Below are 22,525 nucleotides of genomic sequence, written 5' to 3'. Positions count from 1 at the left end.
ACGGTACGAGGCCCGTTGGTCCAAAAAATTGTTTTAAGCCAAAACCTGTTAAAATAGAAGAAAAGGCGTGAAAATCTGCCATTCTCTCCCCCTGTCCACTATAAAGTCGAAGTAGTGACGACTGGATACGCGGTGCCATGGCAACCAGCGGCCAATGGGAGAGCTGGAAGCTGTTTACAAGGGGAGGGAGGGGAGGGGGGGGGCAGCGTTGCCATGGTTGCGGGACAAACGTCCTGCACCAGGTATTAAACTGGCCCTGCTCTTTAACATGTAGACACACTTGGAGAGGAGACCTTTGGCTGCAGAAAAACCTTCCTGACTGGAGGAATTTCTGGAGGCTTCTTCAACAGGTGCAGATCAGCAAACGCTGCTCATTTGGGGGATTTAAGCTTGTTTCGTGTCGATCAAGGTGAGTTCCTCATGTTTATTGTTCAAACATTATTATTATTATTATTATTATTATTATTATTATTATTATTATTATTATTATTATTATTATTATTATTGTTGTTGTTGTTGTCTTTGTTGTCTTTGTTGTTGTTGTTGTTGTTGTTGTTGTTGTTGTTGTTATTATTATTGTTATCATCATTTTTTTTAATATTAATTTTCCGTCGGATAAAAATCGTGATGTGGATTGTTGAAAATATCGCAGACTGCATAGGGTTAAATTATTTCACTACTGGAATATAACTTATTTCCACGTTCAATATGTTTTTAATTGAAATATATTATATACGAATTTAAAATAAAACATTTACACTGCTACAAATAATGACAATTTACAAATCATAATTTGCGAATCCATTTTATTTTAAATGTATTTACATTTTTTATTTTAAATGTATTTAATATGCAACACGCTCTTATTATTGCGAGTGATATTTATTTAATTTCATTTGACTTTTAACGGATTAACAGTCTAAAACCCACGCAAATACTGAGGTGCATGTTTTTGTTTTTTTCACAAACAACAATATTCGTGCCTTAAGAAAAGAAGGCAATGCGACACATTAAGTTTATGTTATAAATAAAATATTTGTCTACCTAACTGAATGACGCGAGGAGCGTCAAGTGCGCCACACTGGAAAGTTCCAGATGGGGAGAGAGAGAGAGAGGGAGGGAGAGAGGGAGGGAGAGAGAGAGAGAGAGAGAGAGAGAGAGAGAGAGAGAGAGAGAGAGAGAGAGAGAGAGAGAGAGACGGTCTTATGGGCATCTCTTTGACGATAAAATAAAAAATGATGAAATAAAATTTCATAAATGAATACATAATTCAAAATTATTATATTGACATGCATTATATTATATGTTATTATATAATGATAAAATGAATAGACATAATTTAAATGGGTTTTCCACCAAACAAAGTCTCACACACACACACACACACACACACACACATAGCAAAAAGGTTGTTTTCTCTTCCAGTCTAAGCTGGATCTATATTTCCCCTCTTGTCAGACGGGAGCAGGAGGGACGAGGAGGAGAGGTGGGTGGAGAAGAGAGGAGCTTCATCATGTCTGTGATCTGTGAGGATTCGTGGCCTGCCGGAGTGGTGGTGGTCAAGGAGGAAGTGGTGATAGCGGAGGCCCAGGCCGAGGACCTGGACGCCCGCTCGCCGATGGGAGGGAACAACAGCGACAACGACCTTGACAACAACAACAACAACAACAACAACAACAACGACAGCAACGACAGCAACAGCAGCATGGACAGTTGCTGCAGCTCCATCACCCTGGACGACAGTCTGACCAATCTGCAGTGGCTCCAGGAGTTCTCCATCCTCAGTGCCAATGGAGCACAGCACCACCCGGCTCTCGCCACACATCACAGCCAGCAGCCCCACCTGTTTGCCCACCAGCTCGGCGGGGGCTCAGAGGCCCCCACCTCTCCGCTGGCCGGGGACCCCGCCTCCATGGGAATGCCCCTGACCCCCGGGAAGCCCACGGCAGCGGCCTACTGCAGGATGCAGCCCCTGCCGGGGATAGTGGCCCACGGGCACTGCCCCGACGAGGTGGACTACAAGACGGACCCCAGCGTCAAGCCGCCGTACTCCTACGCCACGCTGATCTGCATGGCCATGCAGGCCAGCAAGAAGACCAAGATCACGCTCTCCTGCATCTACAAGTGGATCACGGACAACTTCTGCTACTTCCGCCATGCAGACCCCACATGGCAGGTACGGGAAAGGGCACGTTTGTGTGTCGCGAGTCTACGTATGAATGACAGGGAGTCGGATGGGAGGGGTGACCTTGGTCTCTCAGTCACGTTGGGTTTTGAGTACACGGCACTGCGTCGCAGCTGGGCACACTGGCTTCTAAGTGTCAGGGATGCTGTCTGACAGCATCCTGAGAGGTCTAGGCCAGCTGCCGTGCTCTCAACCACTTTGCAGCAAGATCTCGTGGTGATTAAGTAGAAGCGGTGGAAAAAATAATTTCCATCTCCGCGTCTCCTTCCTCCCCCTGAGTAGCAAACAGGCTTCAGCAAAAACACGACTTTGTAATTGCAGGCGTACTTTTCGTTTCTTCTCCAGGCAAGCTTCTCTAGATTTTCTGCATGAGAGGCAAGCAGAAAGGCGGCCGGCAGCAGGGGCTGTGTGTCACCGGGGGGGCGGGGGAGATTCCCTCTGGAAGGGGGGAGGCATTTTTAAGCAAAGTTTAATTTGCGACGGATAAATGATTGATTAACCCGGTGTGAAGTTAATCTCCGTCGACAGCCTCCGTCTCAGACATTTCAGTGCGTGTTGTTATTTCAGGCCAGTACATGGGGCAGATAATATTTAACAAATGTCATGGGGTCAGCCCTCCATTAAGGCTGGTGTGTGCGGGCGGAGGGAGGGTGGGAGGGTTTGGATGAACGCAAGGGCACACAATGCATCCATGTGACATATGGTCTTCAGCCAACAGCACTTCCTGCTTTTACCGTCGGGAGAACCATACAGTGTCAATAATGAAGCCTCTTTTCCAAGGCTTGGAAGATTCTATTAGCACGTTAATCCTAGAGAATTATGAGTATGGAATTATGGTTTTATTTTGCAGAAAAGGAATGCGTGTTAAAGATTATAAATGACATTAATCTTATCCTCATTAATTGTCACAATATGACGAGGTCTTAATTTCATCATTGCACATTACCACTGAAAACCTTTAAGACGATAGTATTGTTCAATAGCTACCTTGTGTGTGTGTGTGTGTGTGTGTGTGTGTGTGTGTGTGTGTGTGTGTGTGTTTGTGTGGCGGTGTCATGTTGTATCAAACCCCTGTCTGCTTGTCTCGCAGAACTCCATCCGCCACAACCTGTCGCTCAACAAGTGCTTCATCAAGGTCCCGCGGCAGAAAGATGAGCCCGGCAAAGGCGGATTCTGGAAGATTGATCCCGTGTACGCGGAGCGCCTACTGAACGGCGCCTACAAGAAGAGGCGGATGCCACCCATCCAGATCAACCCCGCCCTGCAGAACCGTCTCAGGCTGGCCCCCCAGCCCCCAGCCAGAGGCCCCAGGGTCCCTCTGGGGGTCCAGAGGGGCCTGTGCGTAGACCCGGAGTCCCAGCAGCTCCTCAAGGACTTTGAGGAGGCCACGGGGGCCGATCAGAACTGGGACCCCCACCTGGCGCAGGGAACCATGTTGGGCTCCTGGCCGGTGTGCAAGGGCATCAGCGGGCAGAAGAGGAAACACGCCGTCGGCTCCAGAAGCAGTGCTGCCAAAGCTCCCCGCCGCCCCGCCTCGCCTCTGCTCTCTGCGGAGGAGCAGAAGGAGCTCGGCTCCCTCAAGGGGAACTTCGACTGGGACGCCCTGCTGGACTCTGCTCTGAGCGGGGAGCTCAGCCTGGAGGCGGAGGTCGCACTGATCCCCACTCCGACCGAGGACGACCTGACGGTGAGGGGAACCCAGATCTTCCCCATCGAAGCCCCCACGGGGGCGGGCGGCTTCCACGTGCTGGCAGAGTCCCAAAGGGACAACGAGGTGTCCGACTTTGACGAGGAGACCTTCCTGGCCACGGCTTTCCTGCAGAGCCCCTGGCCCGAGGAGGAGGAGCAGGGCGGCAACAGCTTCCTCTGCGGTTCCACGGTCGGCCTGGAGCAGCTGTTTGATCTGGGGGACGCTCTGTGCGGGGAAACCCCAGGGGGGGACCTCAGCACCCGGATAGAAACTCTCCTCTGAGGCGGCCGGGCCCCAGCCATTCCAGCCTTATCCCCCACCCCCTCCCGAAAATAATCCTTTGAAAAAAAAAAAGAACCAATGGCTGGAAATGTCTGGCCAAGGGGGAGGCCTGATCCGGGCTCGATGGAACATTTCAGACTCAAAAGAGACCTCCAACCTTTTCTCGAGATGATGTTTTTTTTTTTTTTTTTTAAGTATTATCAGAGTTTATTTTTAATTGCCGATTCAAATCAACGTCTCTCCTGGCGGACCCACGTCCCCCGGGACCCGCGAAAGACGCCACAAATGTCGAGCGGCGGCAGGATTCAACCTGCGTCAGATCCTTCTTTTCCACAGGAGCGAGACTTTGTGGAACGGGATAACAGACCTCCACAATCAGCCCGGGAATCAAATATATTTCCCCACGAAGTGGAACGATCCAACAAAGTCTTTGTTTACATACTCGTTGGTGGTGTTGTTGTTGTTGTGGTGGGAATAATAAAAAGGCTCCTCATCCGTCGGTGGAGAGTCGTGCCATGAGGTCGTGCATCCGCCCCCCGCCCCCAAAATCAAAAGAAGGACGAGTCGGACGACGGGGAAGACCAGATTCATCGAGAGCCGTACAAGAAGGAGCGGAACGGCGGCGAACGACAGCCGCGAGACGCTTCGCTCCGCGACCTGCTTGACGTTCCTCCTCCTTCTCCTCGCGTCGTTCCAATAACGATGGCGCGGGAGTGGCGGAGGGCTTTAGCGTCCGGGCTCAGAACGGGAAAGTCACGCGCGCGCGTAGTGGATTTGTGCAAACGCGGCTGGGATTCAAAGCGCCCCCACCACCGGCGCTCCAGCACTCCAGCACCCCAGCGCCCCAGCACCCCAGCACCCCAGTTTCCAGGCCCGGCCGCCCTGAATCCGAGAACGACTTTGACAGCAGCACTACGACAAGATGAGATTATGACAAGAGAATATGATGTGGAAATGATATTTGCCAAATTATCTTTGGTTTAGAAATGATTTTATTGAGGGTTTTTTTTTGGGTTGGGGGGGTCTATTGCAACTAACTATTATCTGTATGCATTTTTTTTATATATATATGATTAAAAGCTCTTTACTAGATGAATACTTGCTGAAGCTGATTTTCCAGCATCAAACTTCTCACGTCGACAGAAGGGTCCAGTGAGGAGATATTGAAGGAGAGAGAGAGAGAGAGAGAGAGAGAGAGAGAGAGGCAGAGGACGTTATTCATGTTTCCTCCATCCACTCCCTCAAGGTCGGGCGGCGTTTTCATTCAAAACGCCGCCGGTGTCCGCTCCACGCGGCTCGCCGACCGAGACCACCCGGCGGGGGCGGACCTCGGACCTCTCGCCGAGCCGCCGACTCGGCAGAAGGGGCGGCGCGCCGCCTTCGTAAATGAACATCCGACCTTCGCCGTGCCAAGAGCAATAACAACCGGAGTGAGACAGGCCGAGCGCAGTCTGCCTTCCCGCTTCAGGTAGAGGGCGCCTGGCCCCGGGGGAGGAAGCGAGGCGGAGCGGGGAGGTGTTGTAGCTGCGTTACTGCTTTAATATGCAAAGCCCCCCCCCCCCTTTTTTTTTGTTTCCTTTCCCCCCCTTTCAGTTAGTTTATTCTGCAGACCAGCCTGAGTCACCGTGTACGGAGAACGCTCGAGTTCTCAGGGTTCCTTTGCAACGCTCCCGGATGATTCCTCCTTTCTTTCCTTTTTCTTTTTTTTTTTTTTACATTTTCTTTTGTTGCCCGTGAAAGTGCAATTGGTGTACAGAGAGACCTTTCGGGAGCGCGTCGATTTTTCCAGCGGTTCGACCCGCAGGGGAGCGTTTCCGCTGGTTCTTTTGGGGCGTGTCGCGAGGCGCAAACTCTCGTCGGCGGAAAAACGACCTTTTCTACTTTTGATCACGTTTCTCAGCTCTTCCACGCGGTCAGACGTCGCTGACCGCAACACTGGCGTATTACCTCATGGCTGTTTTTTTTTTTGTTTTTTTTTTCTAATGTTAATGATGTAAAAGAGATTGTGTATGCATTCTTTAACTTTCCTCTCTTTGTTTTCATTTTTTTTTTCACGTATCATTCAATAAAATAAAATAAACAATAATGATGTTTGTCATGTTTGATTTTTTGGGGTTTTGTTCTTTTTCAGACCCTCCCCCTCAGTTGTCTTTGATTACCTTCTCTCTTATTGGTCTTTTTGTTTTCTGTCGTGTACTCTCCCCTCCCCTTTGCCGTGTGCGTGTGTGTTTCAGTTTTGACTCAAATGTTCAATGGTCTTAAAAATAACAATGGCTTTTGTTTGACAGTTGCTATTATCACTGGAGGTAATAACTGTGATTTTAAGGTCACTAGTGTCGTTCTTCAGTGTAGTGCTGCAAATTCAACACTTTAACACTCAATTCAACGGTTATTGACTATATTGATTATAATTGCGTACAATATTTGGAAGTAAATTTTCAATATTTTGTTATTTGGTGTGTGTGTGTGTGTGTGTGTGTGTCCGTGCGTGTGTGCGTATGTCCTTGTGTCCGTGTGTGTGTGTGTGTGTGTGTGTGTGTGTGTGTGTGTGTGTAGAGAGAGGAGGGGTGGAGGGTTGGGGAGGGGGGCGGGCTTTGTCTGCGCTCAGTCAGACTCTTGTTCCCCCACTGCTCTTGGCACTGTGGTCCCCTCGTTGGGTCCGCGTGGGGTCCGGCGGGGACAACAAGTGTCCCACGGCCCCCGTATATCACTCCCTGTCTGTCGCTGCAGACCCCACCATGGGGGGGCCGGGGGTGAGGGGGGGGGATTAGGAAAGGTGGCTCATGATCAGAGAGCTCAGTGTATACAACTGAAAACAGCCACCAGCCACCAAATGCAAGCGGACAGTGTGCCACAAGACCGATGAATAGCAGCGGATCTCAGATACTCCGTTCGCCCGTCTCTCTTTCTCCCTGCCTGTCGATCTGTCGACCCGTCTATCCGTGCTCAGGTAATGGTGGCTGACAGATGAGGGACACCGATAAGTGCTGTAACATTAGATCCCGTGTGACGGACACCCGACACTCCACCGGCGGCTCAGGAGGGACGATCCTAAAATCTCCTGCCTGTCCGCCGCACTCCATCCCTGGAAAGGGGAGCTGGAGCGGTGCCCCCTCCCTCCCGACTCTTCCCGCAAGGTGCCCCCCCCCCCCCCCGGCAGGGCCGTCGCGCGGCACATTGTGCTGTGCTCCGCTCCAGCTGGACGGCGGGCCTCATAACATTAATGCGGCCGGGCCGGTTAGATGAGAGGCCCCGGTGTAACCCGACGCAGGTATTATCCTCCAGTCCTGCTGACTGTGACAGGTAAGCAGAACCTCGCTGTGAAATCCTAACCCCTGAGTGCCACCCCCACCCTCCTCCTCCTCCCTGCGCATGCACGCGCACACACGGGCACACACGCGCGCGCACACACGCACGCACACACACACACACACACACACACACACACACACACACACACACACACACACACACACACACATACTCACTACACTACACTCCTCGCTCCCGCTGATCTGAAACGCTGTAAACTGAAAGCGTAAAGTGTATTTCTTACCAGCGCCCTCTTTTTGACGCTGCTCATCCATTATCCATGCCAAACAACCGTGTGAGGAGTTTGGAAACGCAATAGTTGCGTTGGATGACCCACATCGTCGGTCAGGAGTTGTTGTTTTGGAATTGATCTATTCGGCTTTTAGAATGGATGAAAAGGAATTGGTAATATTCAGCGGCTGCTTGTCCTATTTCCCATCTCAGATATTCTCACAAACACATTTGGTTTTGATTGTTGAGATTGAAGTTTTTAAGGTCGTTGCCTGTGAACCAGAGGGTTTTGTGGCACAACCATCAAGCAAGTTCAGTATTTGCGAGAGCGCGTCCCACTGCGTTGAATTAGGCCCTGGTGAGAATATACCGGTAAAAACAGCAGAACACTGGCACACACAGACATGCAGAGGCGTGTATCCACACACACACACACACACGCGCACACACACACGCACGCACACACACACACGCACGCACGCACGCACGCACACACACACACACACACACACACACACACACACACGCACACGTATACTGTACTCACACAAACTTACACAAACACAGAAATACAGCGACACAATTCATATGTACACATACATTTTCACACTAACATGGACACATACTCACAACATGCAGAAACACCCCCAAAAAAATACACACATACGAACACACACAAACGTACACACATGAAATCACACAAGTTCTATGGTATAGTTTCATGTTTGTCCAATTATCAGAATTCGGTATCGTCCCTCATCCCTCGTCCCTCGTCCTGTCCCAGCTCATCTTTCTGAGCTGGACTGCGGGTGGAGGACGGACCCAGGAGGGTTTGGACGGGAGTCCGGTGAGACCGTCACACGTCGGGTGGTGCCTTCCAGCGTTGCCCCCACAACTCCATTGGTATTCCAGAGTGCGTTCAGCACAAACAGGCGTCAAATCCGCGGGGATCTGGACGTGTAAGCCCCCCCCCCCCCTGACCCCCCCCCCCCCCCCCCCCCCGCCGCCCAAGTCCAACTTCTCCACAGGTTCCCGAAAGTGAGAAAAAAGAAAGGGGGAGAGGGACGGTCGGGAAAAGGCGGCGTGGAAAAAGAAGGGGGTAAAAGTGGAAGAAGAAGCAGAAAAAGAGGGAATACGTCTTTTTTTTTTATCACACAGCTAATGAAAAGCCTGTTTCTGTGGTAACTGCTGGTGCCTTTGTCATGCAGACTGGTAGGAGGGGGGTGGGTTTGTGAGGGGCGGTGGAGGTGGGTGGGTGCGGTTGGGGTGGGGGGGGGGGGCATCTTGTGGCTTGATTAGGGCTTTTTCGAGTGATGGCCCGGCAGTGAGAAAAAGGAGTCACTGACGGAGGCCTCCGATTTATTGCGCCGCCGGTGTTGCCTTTGTGTGGAAAGTGCACCTATAGCTCTTTACTGGAGTGAAGCCTCCACGCACGCCCCTTCGTCCGGGTGGAGACGGAGGACACGGAGCCCAAAGACCATCCCTCCCGCCTGCACACCCCGCTGCCGAATTTAAATATATACGTTTATATTAAATGGGTTGGATGTAGCATGTGCATTGGACTAGCGGATTATTAGATGCAACGAGAGGTTCATCTGATTTTAGAGTTTTGACCCGACGGAGATCCTTGTGTGGAATAAGGTTGTACGTCGAAAAGCTGTTTTCAAGGAAACAGACCTCTTCAACCAACTTCTGCTGCTTTAACACCGGACCCCCACCCACCAGGGATCAATATAGTGTAATCTCACGTGTAAATCTAAGATTATATATATAAAAAAAAGAAAATCTCAAAAACACACGGACAAAAACACAGTATGTTTTTGTTCAGGACTTTCTCCTGTTTGCAGCTGGTCCAAATATCACATGGTTGGTTGCGTCACAGATGATCAGCAGGTAGATGGATAGATAGACAGACAGATAGATAGATAGATAGATAGATAGATAGATAGATAGATAGATAGATAGATAGATAGATAGATAGATAGATAGATAGATAGATAGCCCTGGACGTGCATACTGTACATAATCGAGCATCCACACATAATAGAGTTTGAGTGGATGGTTGTTATTGTTTGGGGGGATCGGGGGGATGTTGATCAATTGTTTAGTGACTACAGTAATGGTCTTTGAGACTGTAAACATGAAACAGAGCATTAGAAATACAGTTTTGACTTATTGACTCTTAGTTTGTCCAGTTTTATGGACTAGGTTACATAACATTTGTCAATGAAATCCTATGAGAAGAGAATATTGGTGATAGGATGAATAATGGATACAACAGGAATAATAACAATAAATATAGCAGCAGGCAGAAATACACGGGGTCCAGCTTATTCATTCTATGTACAATTGTAAAATTCTGTTTAATAGATTACTTGTCGATATTGTAATGCAAACAACATTTATGTAACTTTAACTTTCATTTGGAATTCGAATTATTATGGAATAATTTGTCAAGATCACAAACACTTTCTGCCTTTTCATTACAGTTTGTTAAGTTTAGTAATAGGAAAATGTTTATACGTGACATTTATTACAATAAAAGTATTATATTGTTTATTTAAACTATATCTTGTCATTGTTATAACTTACCTTGCTGCATTGAAGTCCATCCGGAGTCTCTGTGATGGTAGATGTTGTGTCTCGTATACATCAATTATGACGTATTTGTGTTGATCTAGGATAGCAGTCTAATTTACATAAAGAAAATGTAAAGTTGAGTTGAGTTTTTTACTTGGATTACATTTTCAGTATGTTACATTTCCATGAAATACTAAAACGTGATATTTCTGTGAGTAATTACCATTGCACGGCCTCTATTTTTCTGATACCTCACTGGATTTTGAACACATCACTCAGTCGCACATTTCAGGGTTTTTGAGGGACACGGTAATGACATTTTTAGGGATTATTTTTTATTCCTTTTTTCATTAAGCAATGTGATGTGGACAACAGATTTAAAATATCAATCAAACAGATCTGCTGACATCCACCATGTAAGAAGCTATATAAATACACACTAAATAAAACGATACTTTGGTAACGTCTACGTAATACTACAAAGTGACAGAGTCACTAATAATATCTTCTCTGCATGTGGATCGATTTGGATGAAATTTAAACCACGAGATCCTCGTGACATTGCAGTTTAAACAACTCCTTCACAGTGTTCATAGCTTATGCCGAAGTATGTGCTCCAGATAGTTTTAGCTGGGTTAAAGATATTTCGGCGTCAGATGTAGTGGCTCGTCCGTGTTAGAATCGCTCAAAATTTGTCAAGTCTTTGTGACAGCGTGTGTTCACGTGTTATGACGAAGTTGGTGATCCAGATAGTTTTAGGCAGCAAAATTCCGAGAATCTTTTCTCGAACAATAACAATAAGGGGCTGACGAACAATAACAACCTGCAGGCTTGACCCCACATAATCAATATACAGTATAATCAGTGTCATGCAGGAATTCGGTTTTTAGGGTCGAGCTAATGATTCAGGAACGGTGCTATGGTTATGGCTGTAGGTGTGTATTTGTGCATGTGTGTGTGTGTATGTGCATCTGTGGAGTGTGTGCGTGTGTGTATCTGTTTGTGCACGTGTGTGCGCATCCGACCTCACATGTATGTTGTTATCCGCGCGCGCGTGTGTGTGCATCTGTTTGCTTGTGTGTCCATGCATGTGCCAGTGCACCTGTGTTTGTGTATGTCTCTTTGCATCCTTGTGTATGTGTGTGTGTGTGTGTGTGTGTGTGTGTGTGTGTGTGTGTTTTTGCATCCTTGTCTATATGTGGGTGTATTTGCATGTGTGTGTGTGTGTGTGTGTGTGTGTGTGTGTGTGTGTGTGTGTGCGTGCGTGTGCGTGTGCGTGTGCTTGTACGTGTGTGTGTGTGTGTGTGTGTGTGCGCTCTTTCCTCTGGTGTGGGCTGATGCTCCTTTGTGAGTGAAAACACAAGCAGGAGGTCTGAGTTGACATCCATCAGCGGCTTAGCGAGCGGTGCACACAAAGTGTAACAACAGCCAGATAATGGGCAGGGGGAACGACGGCGGCGCCCCCCCTGCTTCCTCCTTTATGCAGCGCCCTAGCGCCGGGATGCTCCTTTGTAGGTGCTGCACGACACAGAATGAGGCATCGAAAAGAGCGTAATGACAAAGCCGTTTGTAGAGGGATCAGTAAAAATGTCGCTGCCATTCCTCCACAGAACACCGGCCCAGGGGAGCAGGTTAAAGCAACACGCGATGACCTCTCCCCCGTGGTGAAATATTAACTTTCAATAGCCCTTGGATTTCCGAACGGGCCTTACCCAGATCAATTAACCTAACGACTTACTATGACAACTGGCGGACACTGGGAGCTGTGCTGCCGTAGCTGCTCTGAGGAGACATTTCAATGTTTGCTGGAGTCTTTGACAAAAAAGGGGAAAGCAGGTCAAAGCTATTCCGTTCGGTTAAAAACCCCCCAAGTGTGTTTTTCTCATGTTTGAGCCTCTGGATGGAGGAGAACCGCGGCTGGGACAAGCTTGTTAGAATGTCTTTAACACTTTAAACTACCACCCTGTTTATATTTTATTTCGTTCACGGCATTGGTGAATCAAATAAAAACTGGGTGGTAGCCGTACTCTGAGTACCGCTTTATGAGTTGTAATCAGTCACCTGCACCCGTCCTCCGTGCACCTCTCTTTTCATCCCTGTTCAAGGCTTCTTCCTTTTTAGATTCCATTTTCTCCTTTGAAAATGACCCCGTCGACACCAGCCCGTGACGTCCTTTAAGAGTCAAGCTCCGACAAAGGACTATAAAAACCACCTTGACTTGACGAGGGTGAATATTAGTAGGTAGGATGCTTTACTTGAATAGTACTCCACGTAACATTTCCATACGGCCACTTTGTCGTCATACCTCATGTGATTCTTTTCTATATAGTGGACATGATCTACTTCACGGTGTCTTTGCATGAACACCAATGGATCACAAGACTCAATTGTTCAATTTTACCAGTTGTTCGCACTTCATCAACGTTCACTATAAGGAAAATAATTTGTCATTGAGTAATTAATGAGTAAGAAAGCAAAACTGTTAAGAGAAGGGGCTCAACAAACTTTTAAATAAAATCAATTGAATTTCGTAGGATTAAAACACCGGGCGGCCACACGTAAAAGGCAACAAACGCAGGTCAAAACGACAAGATTAAAGCGAAATAAGAGAAACAGGATCGACCCAGTCGACAACAGCCGTTTACAGGAACACCAACCGACACCCTGAAGCAATGTAATCAGAGTTCCTCAAAGAGATAGGTACGTTGACCCAAGTTCTCCATTCATCATTGAACCTCACGTCCGACACACACACACACACACACACACACACACACACACACACACACACACACGCGCAAACACAAACAAACACATTTGCGTTGTCGGGTGTCTGCTATGTTGTGATGTCCAGGTAACAGGTGAGTGAGTCATTCCAGGAAAAGGAGAACAATGGTCCCGTCCTCAGCGTCAGGTACCAACCACGTTCTCCTCTTTCACTCCCGTCAAGAACGTCTCACGGCCGGCCGCGAGCATTGTCTCCCGTCGCGGGCGGCGCTCATAATTCGGCTGAGGGGGTGGAAAAAGCCGCTTCGCACTCTTTCGCTCGCTCGCTCGCTACCTCTGGAGGGATCCTCTTACCTCGGGTTGTGGCAACGGCGGAGCGGCGGGCGGATCTGAAGCCGGTCGTAACCTACCCCCGCCGGCCTAAATACACGGCAACCCGGAGGCTGGAACTCCACTTCCTGGCTTCAGCCCTGCTGAGCTCCCATTGTCGATAAGAGGTTGGGGGTGCGTGGGGGCACGGGGACTGTGATACAGGGATTCCATTTCTATTCAGTTGATTTAAGAGTGCCTCAAAAGACCCCCTATTACATCACAGAGGGGGAGGGCCAGGACAATCCGCCCTACATTTCAGAACGAGGAGGATTTCTTTACTGGATTTTTGTGGCTGCCTGACTATAACGTGGTCGCCCGCGTCTCGTTTGGCTCCAAAAAAATCGGGAAAAATTCCACGCATCACATTTTCCTTATTTCATGTCAACCCTTCAGTGCCAAAGGGGGCGTCATCGGAAGATACATTTATTTTCTTCTGCCTCAGTTTGAACATCCTTAATGTTCCAACGAAGGCCCTTTCGGGAATTCAACGTTGACATCAAAAAACGTCAAAGTGCAGTGTTTTGGAGAGGCGGAGTCACATGGAGTTCTTCAGAATTTCGGAGGCTATTTTCCTACTTCCTCCCCTGCAGCGGATAAGAGGCTTGACGGGTTTGCAGCCACTTCCGAGCACTCTGGCAAATCTCCTTTGAATTGATTTCTCGGGGACTGTGAGGTGCATAGTCCCCGAGAAATCACCCAATATGCACTTCAAAATGATGCAAAGAAATGCGGCTCACTCAGGGAAATGTTGTTCAATTTTGGAACAACGTACATTTTACAAGCCAGTGAGTAGAGGATGTTGTACATTACATATGGAGTGAGTAGGGAGAAGTATTATGGTCCATTATAACGCCAGGATATAACCTAAAACCAGTGAGTCCTGACCATTAACACATTTTTCCAGGATGTTTTTGGGCTGCAGCACCCGGGGACTGTAACTTAGTGAACACGACAAACTGTTTTCCATTATTTTTCAACTACATTCATTTTACCCAGTGGTGGAAGAAGTACTCAAGAGTTTATAATTACGTTAAAGTACAAATACGTGCACAAAAAATGACTCGGAAGTACCATGTTGACGTTTCTACTGAAGTAAATGCAGATGAGTACAAGCTCTTAAATGTAGTATTAAATGTAAAATAACTGTTTTTGACGGATAAAATATTAATCCTTATTTAAAGAATATACATGATTTAAATCCATATTTTTAAAAATAAATGTATATAAATATAAATCCAGATGAAAAAAAAACACTAAAGCAACACAACTGTGCTCGAAGATATAAAGTGCAGATATTTGTTTTGAAACATGAGTAAAGTCGAAAGTCTTATATACTTATGTAAGTACACATCCTTGAAAAATGTAGTTACATTACATTACATTGCATTTAGTGTAGTGAAGTACTTGTACTTTGAAGCGCTGAGTTTGCGCCGCAGCAGTGTGTGTGTGTGTGTGTGTGTGTGTGTGTGTGTGTGTGGCGGTGAACTCCATACATCTCACGGCGTAATGAGTTTGCGGTGAATGAATGACTGGGAGCAGCGGGCGCTGCAGCTGGGCGCAGCTCGGCCCAGCGCGCCCCTCCGCTGGCAGCCGCGCTGTGACCTTGGCCGGGGCAAGTCCAGACCTGCCTTTTCCACGCCGAGCGGGAGTCGCACCAAGCCGCCGCGACGGGCGGGAGCTGGCACGGCTCAAAGGGAGCGCAGAATGGCACTCTGGGTAAATAACGGCACACAACGCGTCCCGCCCCCCGCCGCCGCCACTTCTCTGCTCACCCGCACGGGATTCCAGCACAGGCCTCGACTTGGACGCGAGCGGTTAGCGCGCAGGATACTTCTCCCTTTTTATTTCCTTTGTTGTCTACCCCTCTTTTTTCCTTCTTTCTTTCTTTCTTTCGCTCTTTCACTCATTCCACTCCTCGCTCGCCCGCTCACTTCGTTCCAGACTTTAATTTGGTTTCTTTAAGTCTTTGTTGGTGTCGCGCTGGAGGGCAACGCTTTGAGTCGCAACTGCTTTACATGTCTTAGGGCTCAGCCCTCAATAGGTGAGAGTATACAGGCGTGACACACACACACACACACACACACACACACACACACACACACACACGCACGCACGCACGCACTCACACACACACACACACAAACACACACGCACGCATGCACACACACGCGTGCACACACACACACACACACACACACACACACACACATGCACTCATGCAGTCACACACATAGACACGCAGAGACACATACACTCCTTTTCAAAAACACAGACATATGCATTTATAGATACATGCATAAATTCATTGAAATACACACAAACACACACACACACACACACACAGACAAACACACTGCCTTTTCCCTCACTAAAACAAAACACACCAAGATACTCTCTTTTTCACACACACACACACACACACACACACACACACACACACACACACACACACACACACACACACACACACACACACACACACACACACACACACACACACACACACACGTGCGCACACACACTTTCACGAACACTTAAGGTCACACACATACACATCCATTTATGTGTACAGAAATACACAGATATGCATAGTACCACACACATATTCACACAAAAAAACACTAGCATATACACACACACACACGCACGCACACAAACTCAAACGCACGCTAACAGCAACAACAAACAGTAGACACTAACGCACTCTTTCACACACTCACCCTTTCAAAAACAGCAAAGGTTGCATACACATACGCACATTTATAGATACGTACATGAATACACAAAAGTATACACAACACACACACACACACACACACACACACACAGACACACACACACACACACACAGAGCTCGGATGCCCTCGCTGGGGGTCAGCACTCTGCCAGCGTCTCTGTTCCTCTGACGCTGATCTCCTCTCAGCAGAACAGAAAGAACACGGGATGGAGGGAAGGGGTGGAGAAAAAGGCGGGATGGAGGGAGGGAAAGAGAAAGCGACGGAGGGAGATTTTCCTTGAATGGCTTGCATCCAAAAAAACAAGGACAACAAAGAAACAACACAGAAGATTTCTCCTGCCCGCGTGTCTTTATCTCTATCTGTCTCACTCTCCCTCTCTCTCTCTCTCTCTCTCTCTCTCTCTCTCTGTCTCTCTCTCTCTCTCTCTCTGTCTCTCTCTCTCTCTCTCTCTCTCTCTCTCTCTCTCTCTCTCTCTCTCTCTCTCTCTCTCTCCTATCAGTCGGGTGCAGGTTCTGTTCTGAAAAGCTGTTCTGCTGATTTGTGTTTGGGGGCGACCGCGTTCTCTGTGGAACAAAACCTTATCTGTGAAAACACAGAATCTGGGTGTGATGCTCCAGTCGCTCCCTTAGAAAATAAGCGCTGAAATAAGATCATCATTTGGGGCCTGACGTTCACCCTCACGTCCCTGGTTCTGAGGTTGAACCTTATTCGGGAAATGTGGACTTTCAGGAGTCTCGTCACAGTAGTTTGGTGGCGATGAGTTGAGCATCACCTCCAGGCTCAGGGAGGTAACGTCCTGCCTCCTATTCATAAACGAATGTAGAGCACAGAACCGTGTATTTTACTTTTTCATTTGTATCCTTTTTTTTAATTGTTTGCATCTATCTGTCTGTCTATCTGTCTATCTATCTATCTATCTGTCTGTCTGTCTGTCTGTTAATCTATCTATCTATCTTTCTATCTATCTGTCTGTCTGTCTGTCTGTCTGTCTGTCTGTCTGTCTGTTAATCTATCTTTCTATCTATCTGTCTATCTATCTATCTATCTATCTATCTATCTATCTATCTATCTATCTATCTATCTATCTATCTATCTATCTATCTATCTATCTATCTGTCTGTCTGTCTGTCTGTCTGTCTATCTATCTATATATCTTTCTATCTGACTGTCTGTCCATCTATTCATCTATCTCTCTATCTCTCTGTCTCTCTGTCTCTCTGTCTCTCTGTCTGTCTATCTATCTATCTGTCTATCTATCTATCTATCTATCTATCTATCTATCTATCTATCTATCTATCTATCTATCTATCTATCTATCTATCTATCTATCTATCTATCTATCTATCTGTCTGTCTGTCTGTCTGTCAATCTATCTATCTATCTATCTATCTATCTATTTATCTATCTATCCATCTATCTATCTATCTATCTATCTATCTATCTATCCGTCTTTCTGTCTCTCTGTATCTCTGTCCGTCTGTCTATATGTCTGTCTGTCTGTCTGTCTGTCTATCTGTCTGTCTGTCTGACGGTCAATCTAATCTAAAACCTTTACGTTTGTGTTTCCTGTCATACCTTTGACAGACCACTGTAAGTGAGGACACTCTTTGTAGATGAACAGCATATTTCCTGTTCTCATGAACCCATAAGGACCTCTACTCTGACTTGCTCTGTATCGATCCTCAGACACGCGCGCTGGTTGCAGATTATTCCACCGCACCAACGCCGCGTGCAAAATGTTCAACATCTCATCCTCGACGACAGCTCCCGAACGGCTCCAAAAAGGCACCTCTGGAAGTCGGCTACGACAGCGCCTCCATGTTTGACTCGGAGCTCTGACAATAAAAAAAAAAAAAAAAAAAAATCTATTCAGGCTCTTACAGTAAATCTTCTCAATGCAAAATAACTTAAATAAAAAAACGGCTCAATCGCTTGTCGGTGATATTTATGACCACGGCCCGCCCTCCGCTTACAGCTGGGTGAGCCGCATACCCGGATTAGGGGGTTGGAGCTGTGTGTGTGTGTGAGTGTGTGTGTGTGTGTGTGCGCGCGTGCGTGTGTGTGGGGGTGTGTGTGTGTGTGGTAGTGGGGGGACCTAAGACAAACACTTATTAACTGAGAGGAATGCAAACAAACGAGCCGTTTGAGACGCAGCTCGCAGGGGGGCCGCGGAGGAGGCAAAGAAAGGACGAGGGGAGGGAGGAGACGAGGCGGGTCCCACCCAGTGTCTCGTCCGGAAGGCCCCCAGAACAATGCGGCTCCGCAGCCAGGGGAGGGTCGGCGGCACGGTGACCCGGCGGCTCACAGGCCCCTCGGGGAGCGCACGGCGAGCGCAACGTGCGGGGGCCACACGCAAGCAGCGGCATCCTCGGCCGAGCGGACTGTATGGTTCCACCGACAGACCATTCTGAAGCCAAAAAAAAAGGGCCAAATTCTGCGATGATCTGAAGACCGAATCAGATCATGTGTTCATGTATGATCTCTCTCTGCCCAAAATGAAAAATGAAAAATTCTTTCATTGGATGGAGCCAGATATCCCAGCATTCATAGGGAACATCCACCAAGTTCGTTCTTCCTGAGAAGGAACTGAAAGGAAGTGCCTTTCAAGAACAAGCACGCGTTATTTGAGCATTGGTGGAATCGACCATGGACGCCTGTTTTCACTTCCTACTCCTCAACGACTTGGAACTCACAGAAGTTTCGGGGTAAACGCGGTCGTATTATGCTGGGATGACGAGGGCCTTCACCGCCCCCCCCCGGATTGACTCCCCTGATCCCACAGAGGGGCCGTCGAGGCAACGCGCTCTAAACTCTGAGGACAAGGGACAACAGATTTAGCAGATTAGCGGCACTGATTCCGGGGCGAGTGAATGAGCGATGGGGGAGAGTAAGTGAGAGAGGGAGGAGGTGAGAGTGTCGCTGAAAGAGAGATCATGCAGAGGATGTCATGAGTCTAGCGGGCTGGCGGAGCTTTGTTTTCTGACGGCTCGGGGCCGTTGTTCCTTTCGCCGAACCTCCTCGGCGTCTGTTTGCAAGCGCCCGCAGCCAGCCAGATAGCGGAGGAGATAGAGCTTAGTTTGAGGATATCAAGCGGTGCACTGCTCAACAGTGGTGCACAGCGGTGCACTGCTCAACCGGTCTAGACTGGGGTGAACTTGAAATATGCAAAAAATATATTGAAGCCCCAATTTCATTTCATTATTATTATGATTATTATGATTATTATGATTATGATTATAATTATGATTATGATTATGATTATGGTTATTATTATTTTTTATTTTTTTATTTTAATTTTTATTATTATTATTATTATTATTATTATTATTATTATTATTATTATTATTATTATTATCCCTATTGTTATTGTATTGTAATCTCAATTGAATTTTTTTTTTTATCTCTGCGTTTTTCGGCAGTACGCACAGATTATGTGAGTCGATGCAGCATTCATCGGAAACTCTGAAAACTGAACTCATTTTAGACGTAATGCTGATGAGCGTCAGCACAAACTGATGCTACGTTCCATGAGAACTCGAAAAATTTGTAATCGGCGTCGATGATGGACCCCGTATATTGCTGCCCGCCCCTATATTTATTACTATTATTATTATAAAATCATGATGACATCAATTTAAACAACAAAACATCGGCGACAAAATAAATAAAATGTGTATAAGTGTTCCCGAGCAGTTGAACTGTATCACTGTGCAGCGGTAAAGATAACCGCACAGAAGTTCTCGAGGACTGATTCCGTACAATGGACGGCGTCGGCCCGAAGCAGTATTTACAATACAATATATTAAAAAAGTGATTTTAATCTCTTTATGAAGTAATTTCAGGCAAAAGGTAAGGTAAGCGTTCTTGGTAATGATGAATGACGCAGACTAAAGCAACAGCACAGGTGAGTTGTTTTTAGTCTTTTCGTCTGCAATGCAGACAAACCGTTCAGTTGTTCAATTTTGAGAGTGGGTCATTCTTCTCCATCACTACTTGTGATATTATTACTGTTAGCCACTGTATGTGGTCATGCGGTCGTTTGTAAGCCGACAGTATATTGGTAAAAGTGACGGGATTTTGGTGAAGGCAAAGACGCTACATAAGCTCTAATCTGTTTGGCATCCGAGCTTTATCAACAGGGATCAGCAGACATAACCTTTAACCGTGACCTTGTAGGGCTGACAGTCATCCCATCAGTGGGTGTCACTGAGGTCCTTCAGATGTATTTTGTGAGTCAACAATACCAAGAACCACCACACACGCACACACACACACACACGCACGCACACACACACACACACACACACACACACACACACACACACACACACACACACACACACACACACACACACACACAGCCCCTTGGGGCTGCTCATGCAAATTAATGCTTATTCAGTGCCTTAAATACAGCGGATTAAGGAATCAGGCAACCTGAAAGGGACACCACGCAACCCCAAACGTTGGAGTTAAGCGCCTGTGAATGGAGACATGGAGATGCACACAAAAAGGTACCGTGTCACCCCCCGCCCCGACACCACCACCACCTTCACCACTAAGAGCTGACTATGAGACTAATGTCACGTTCCCGCAAAAGCGGGGGCTGGCGGGCTGTTAAAATGTAAGAACCCTGCTACGGTTTCCCTGTAGAAAAAGTTCGGGAAAAGTCCTGTCTGATGTGCATGAAGGCCCTTAATTGTCCAGCCTCCCCTTTGTGTCCGGCACAAACATTTGAACGAAACATTTCAAAATGTGCATTTTGATTGGTCTCAAGGTAAATATCCAGGCTTTCTGCATGGGTGGCCAAGTCCGGGGTGAAGAGACACACGGTTGTCAGCCCCACGTAGTGGTCTCCATGGGGAACGGCTAGACCTGGGGAGGAATCTGGCTTACTGGAAACGTGCTTTATTGTGGACTTTCAGGAAGGGTGTAGGGGGCGGGGGTGTTGGGCGGAGGGGTGTTGGACGGAGGGGCCGCGGCCAGAACGTGAAAGGAACACTCCCGGAACGTGGGGATTCTCTTCCCTTGCCGCTTCTCTGTGAATCAACAGGTGATGGACAAGAACGTGCGTTAGACCACGATATGTTACGGCACGTGCACACACACACACACACGCGCGCACGCACGCACGCACGCATGCACAGACACACACTAACAGAAGGAAATGCATTAGGAAATGCACCAACAAACATGGAAAGGATGAATGTTTTTAATTTAAGGCTGAGTGCTGATTTACCCACGTACGAGTGAAAAGCAGCATAATAATGAAAAACGACCCCCCGCCCCCAGAGCCACTGAGAATATTAGTTCTTTTGAAAAAGCCTGATTATCCCCTCCACTAACAGCGGCATTGAATCAAAAGCCAAAGTCCCTTTAAAAACGTATGAAACGTTTGATTCAAAACTCAAGTACAGAGGCCGACAGACGCACACACACACACACACACACACGGACACACATGAATTTACATGTAGACAACACATATGTGCCAATGCAAGCAGAGAGAGACACACACACACACACACACACACACACACACACACACACTGACCAACCACATGGGCTTATATGCAAAACCACGCACACATATAAGCACGCACACACACAATACACAACAAACAGTAACACACTAACACTTTCTCACACACACACTCCAAAACTCCAAAACAGTTAAGGTCACACATATACACACACACACACACACATTTATACTGTAGATACATATATAAATACACAAAAATATACACACAAATGCACAGACACACACACGCACGAACGCACGCACGCACGCACACACACACACACACACACACACACACACACACACACACACACACACACACACACACACAATACACAACAAACAGTACACACTAACACACTAACATTCTCTCGCACACACACTCTTTCAAAAGCAGTTACAGTTAGGTCGCATACACATATACACATTTATAGATACCTACATAAATAAACATACACAAATAAACAAATGCATACACAACACACACACACACACACACACACACAAACCCATACAGTCACACAGAAACACACACAACACACACACACACACACACACACACACACTTACAATACACAACAAAAAGTACACACTAACACATTAACACTCACACACACTCACACACTGTTTCAAAAACGGTTAAGGTCATATACACCCATTTATAGATACAGTACATACATACATACACAAAAGTATACACACACACACACACACATACACTGGCATGCCACACACACATATACATTGCTGTGAATGTAATGATTAACAATAGTTAATATTTGAAGGGGGCTGGTGTAGGGAAGGACACTGCCGTGTGGACTCACACAAACAAGTGATATTTAACTGCAGCTGTTAAACGACTGTTTACAGCTGAGAGTGAATGAAAT

The 22,525-nt window shown here is 47.2% G+C and overlaps 1 protein-coding gene across 1 annotated transcript; it reads left to right on the top strand.

Annotated features, from left to right (window-relative positions):
- Positions 1 to 213: 213 nt before the first annotated feature.
- On the top strand, positions 214 to 4,157 carry foxj1a (forkhead box J1a; the record flags this gene model as incomplete). Its single annotated transcript, XM_080010059.1, has 4 exons — positions 214 to 242; positions 1,459 to 1,650; positions 1,696 to 2,176; positions 3,276 to 4,157. 4 exons carry the CDS (start codon positions 214 to 216, stop codon positions 4,155 to 4,157), a joined length of 1,584 nt encoding a protein of 527 aa, XP_079866185.1.
- Between the last annotated feature and the right edge of the window lie 18,368 nt (positions 4,158 to 22,525).

Source organism: Zeus faber (genome assembly GCF_960531495.2).
Source record: "Zeus faber genome assembly, chromosome: 11".
In the NCBI taxonomy this organism is placed as follows: domain Eukaryota; kingdom Metazoa; phylum Chordata; class Actinopteri; order Zeiformes; family Zeidae; genus Zeus; species Zeus faber.
The sequence above is the reverse complement of the archived record's forward strand: the minus strand, read 5'-3'. Positions and strand labels throughout refer to the sequence as shown.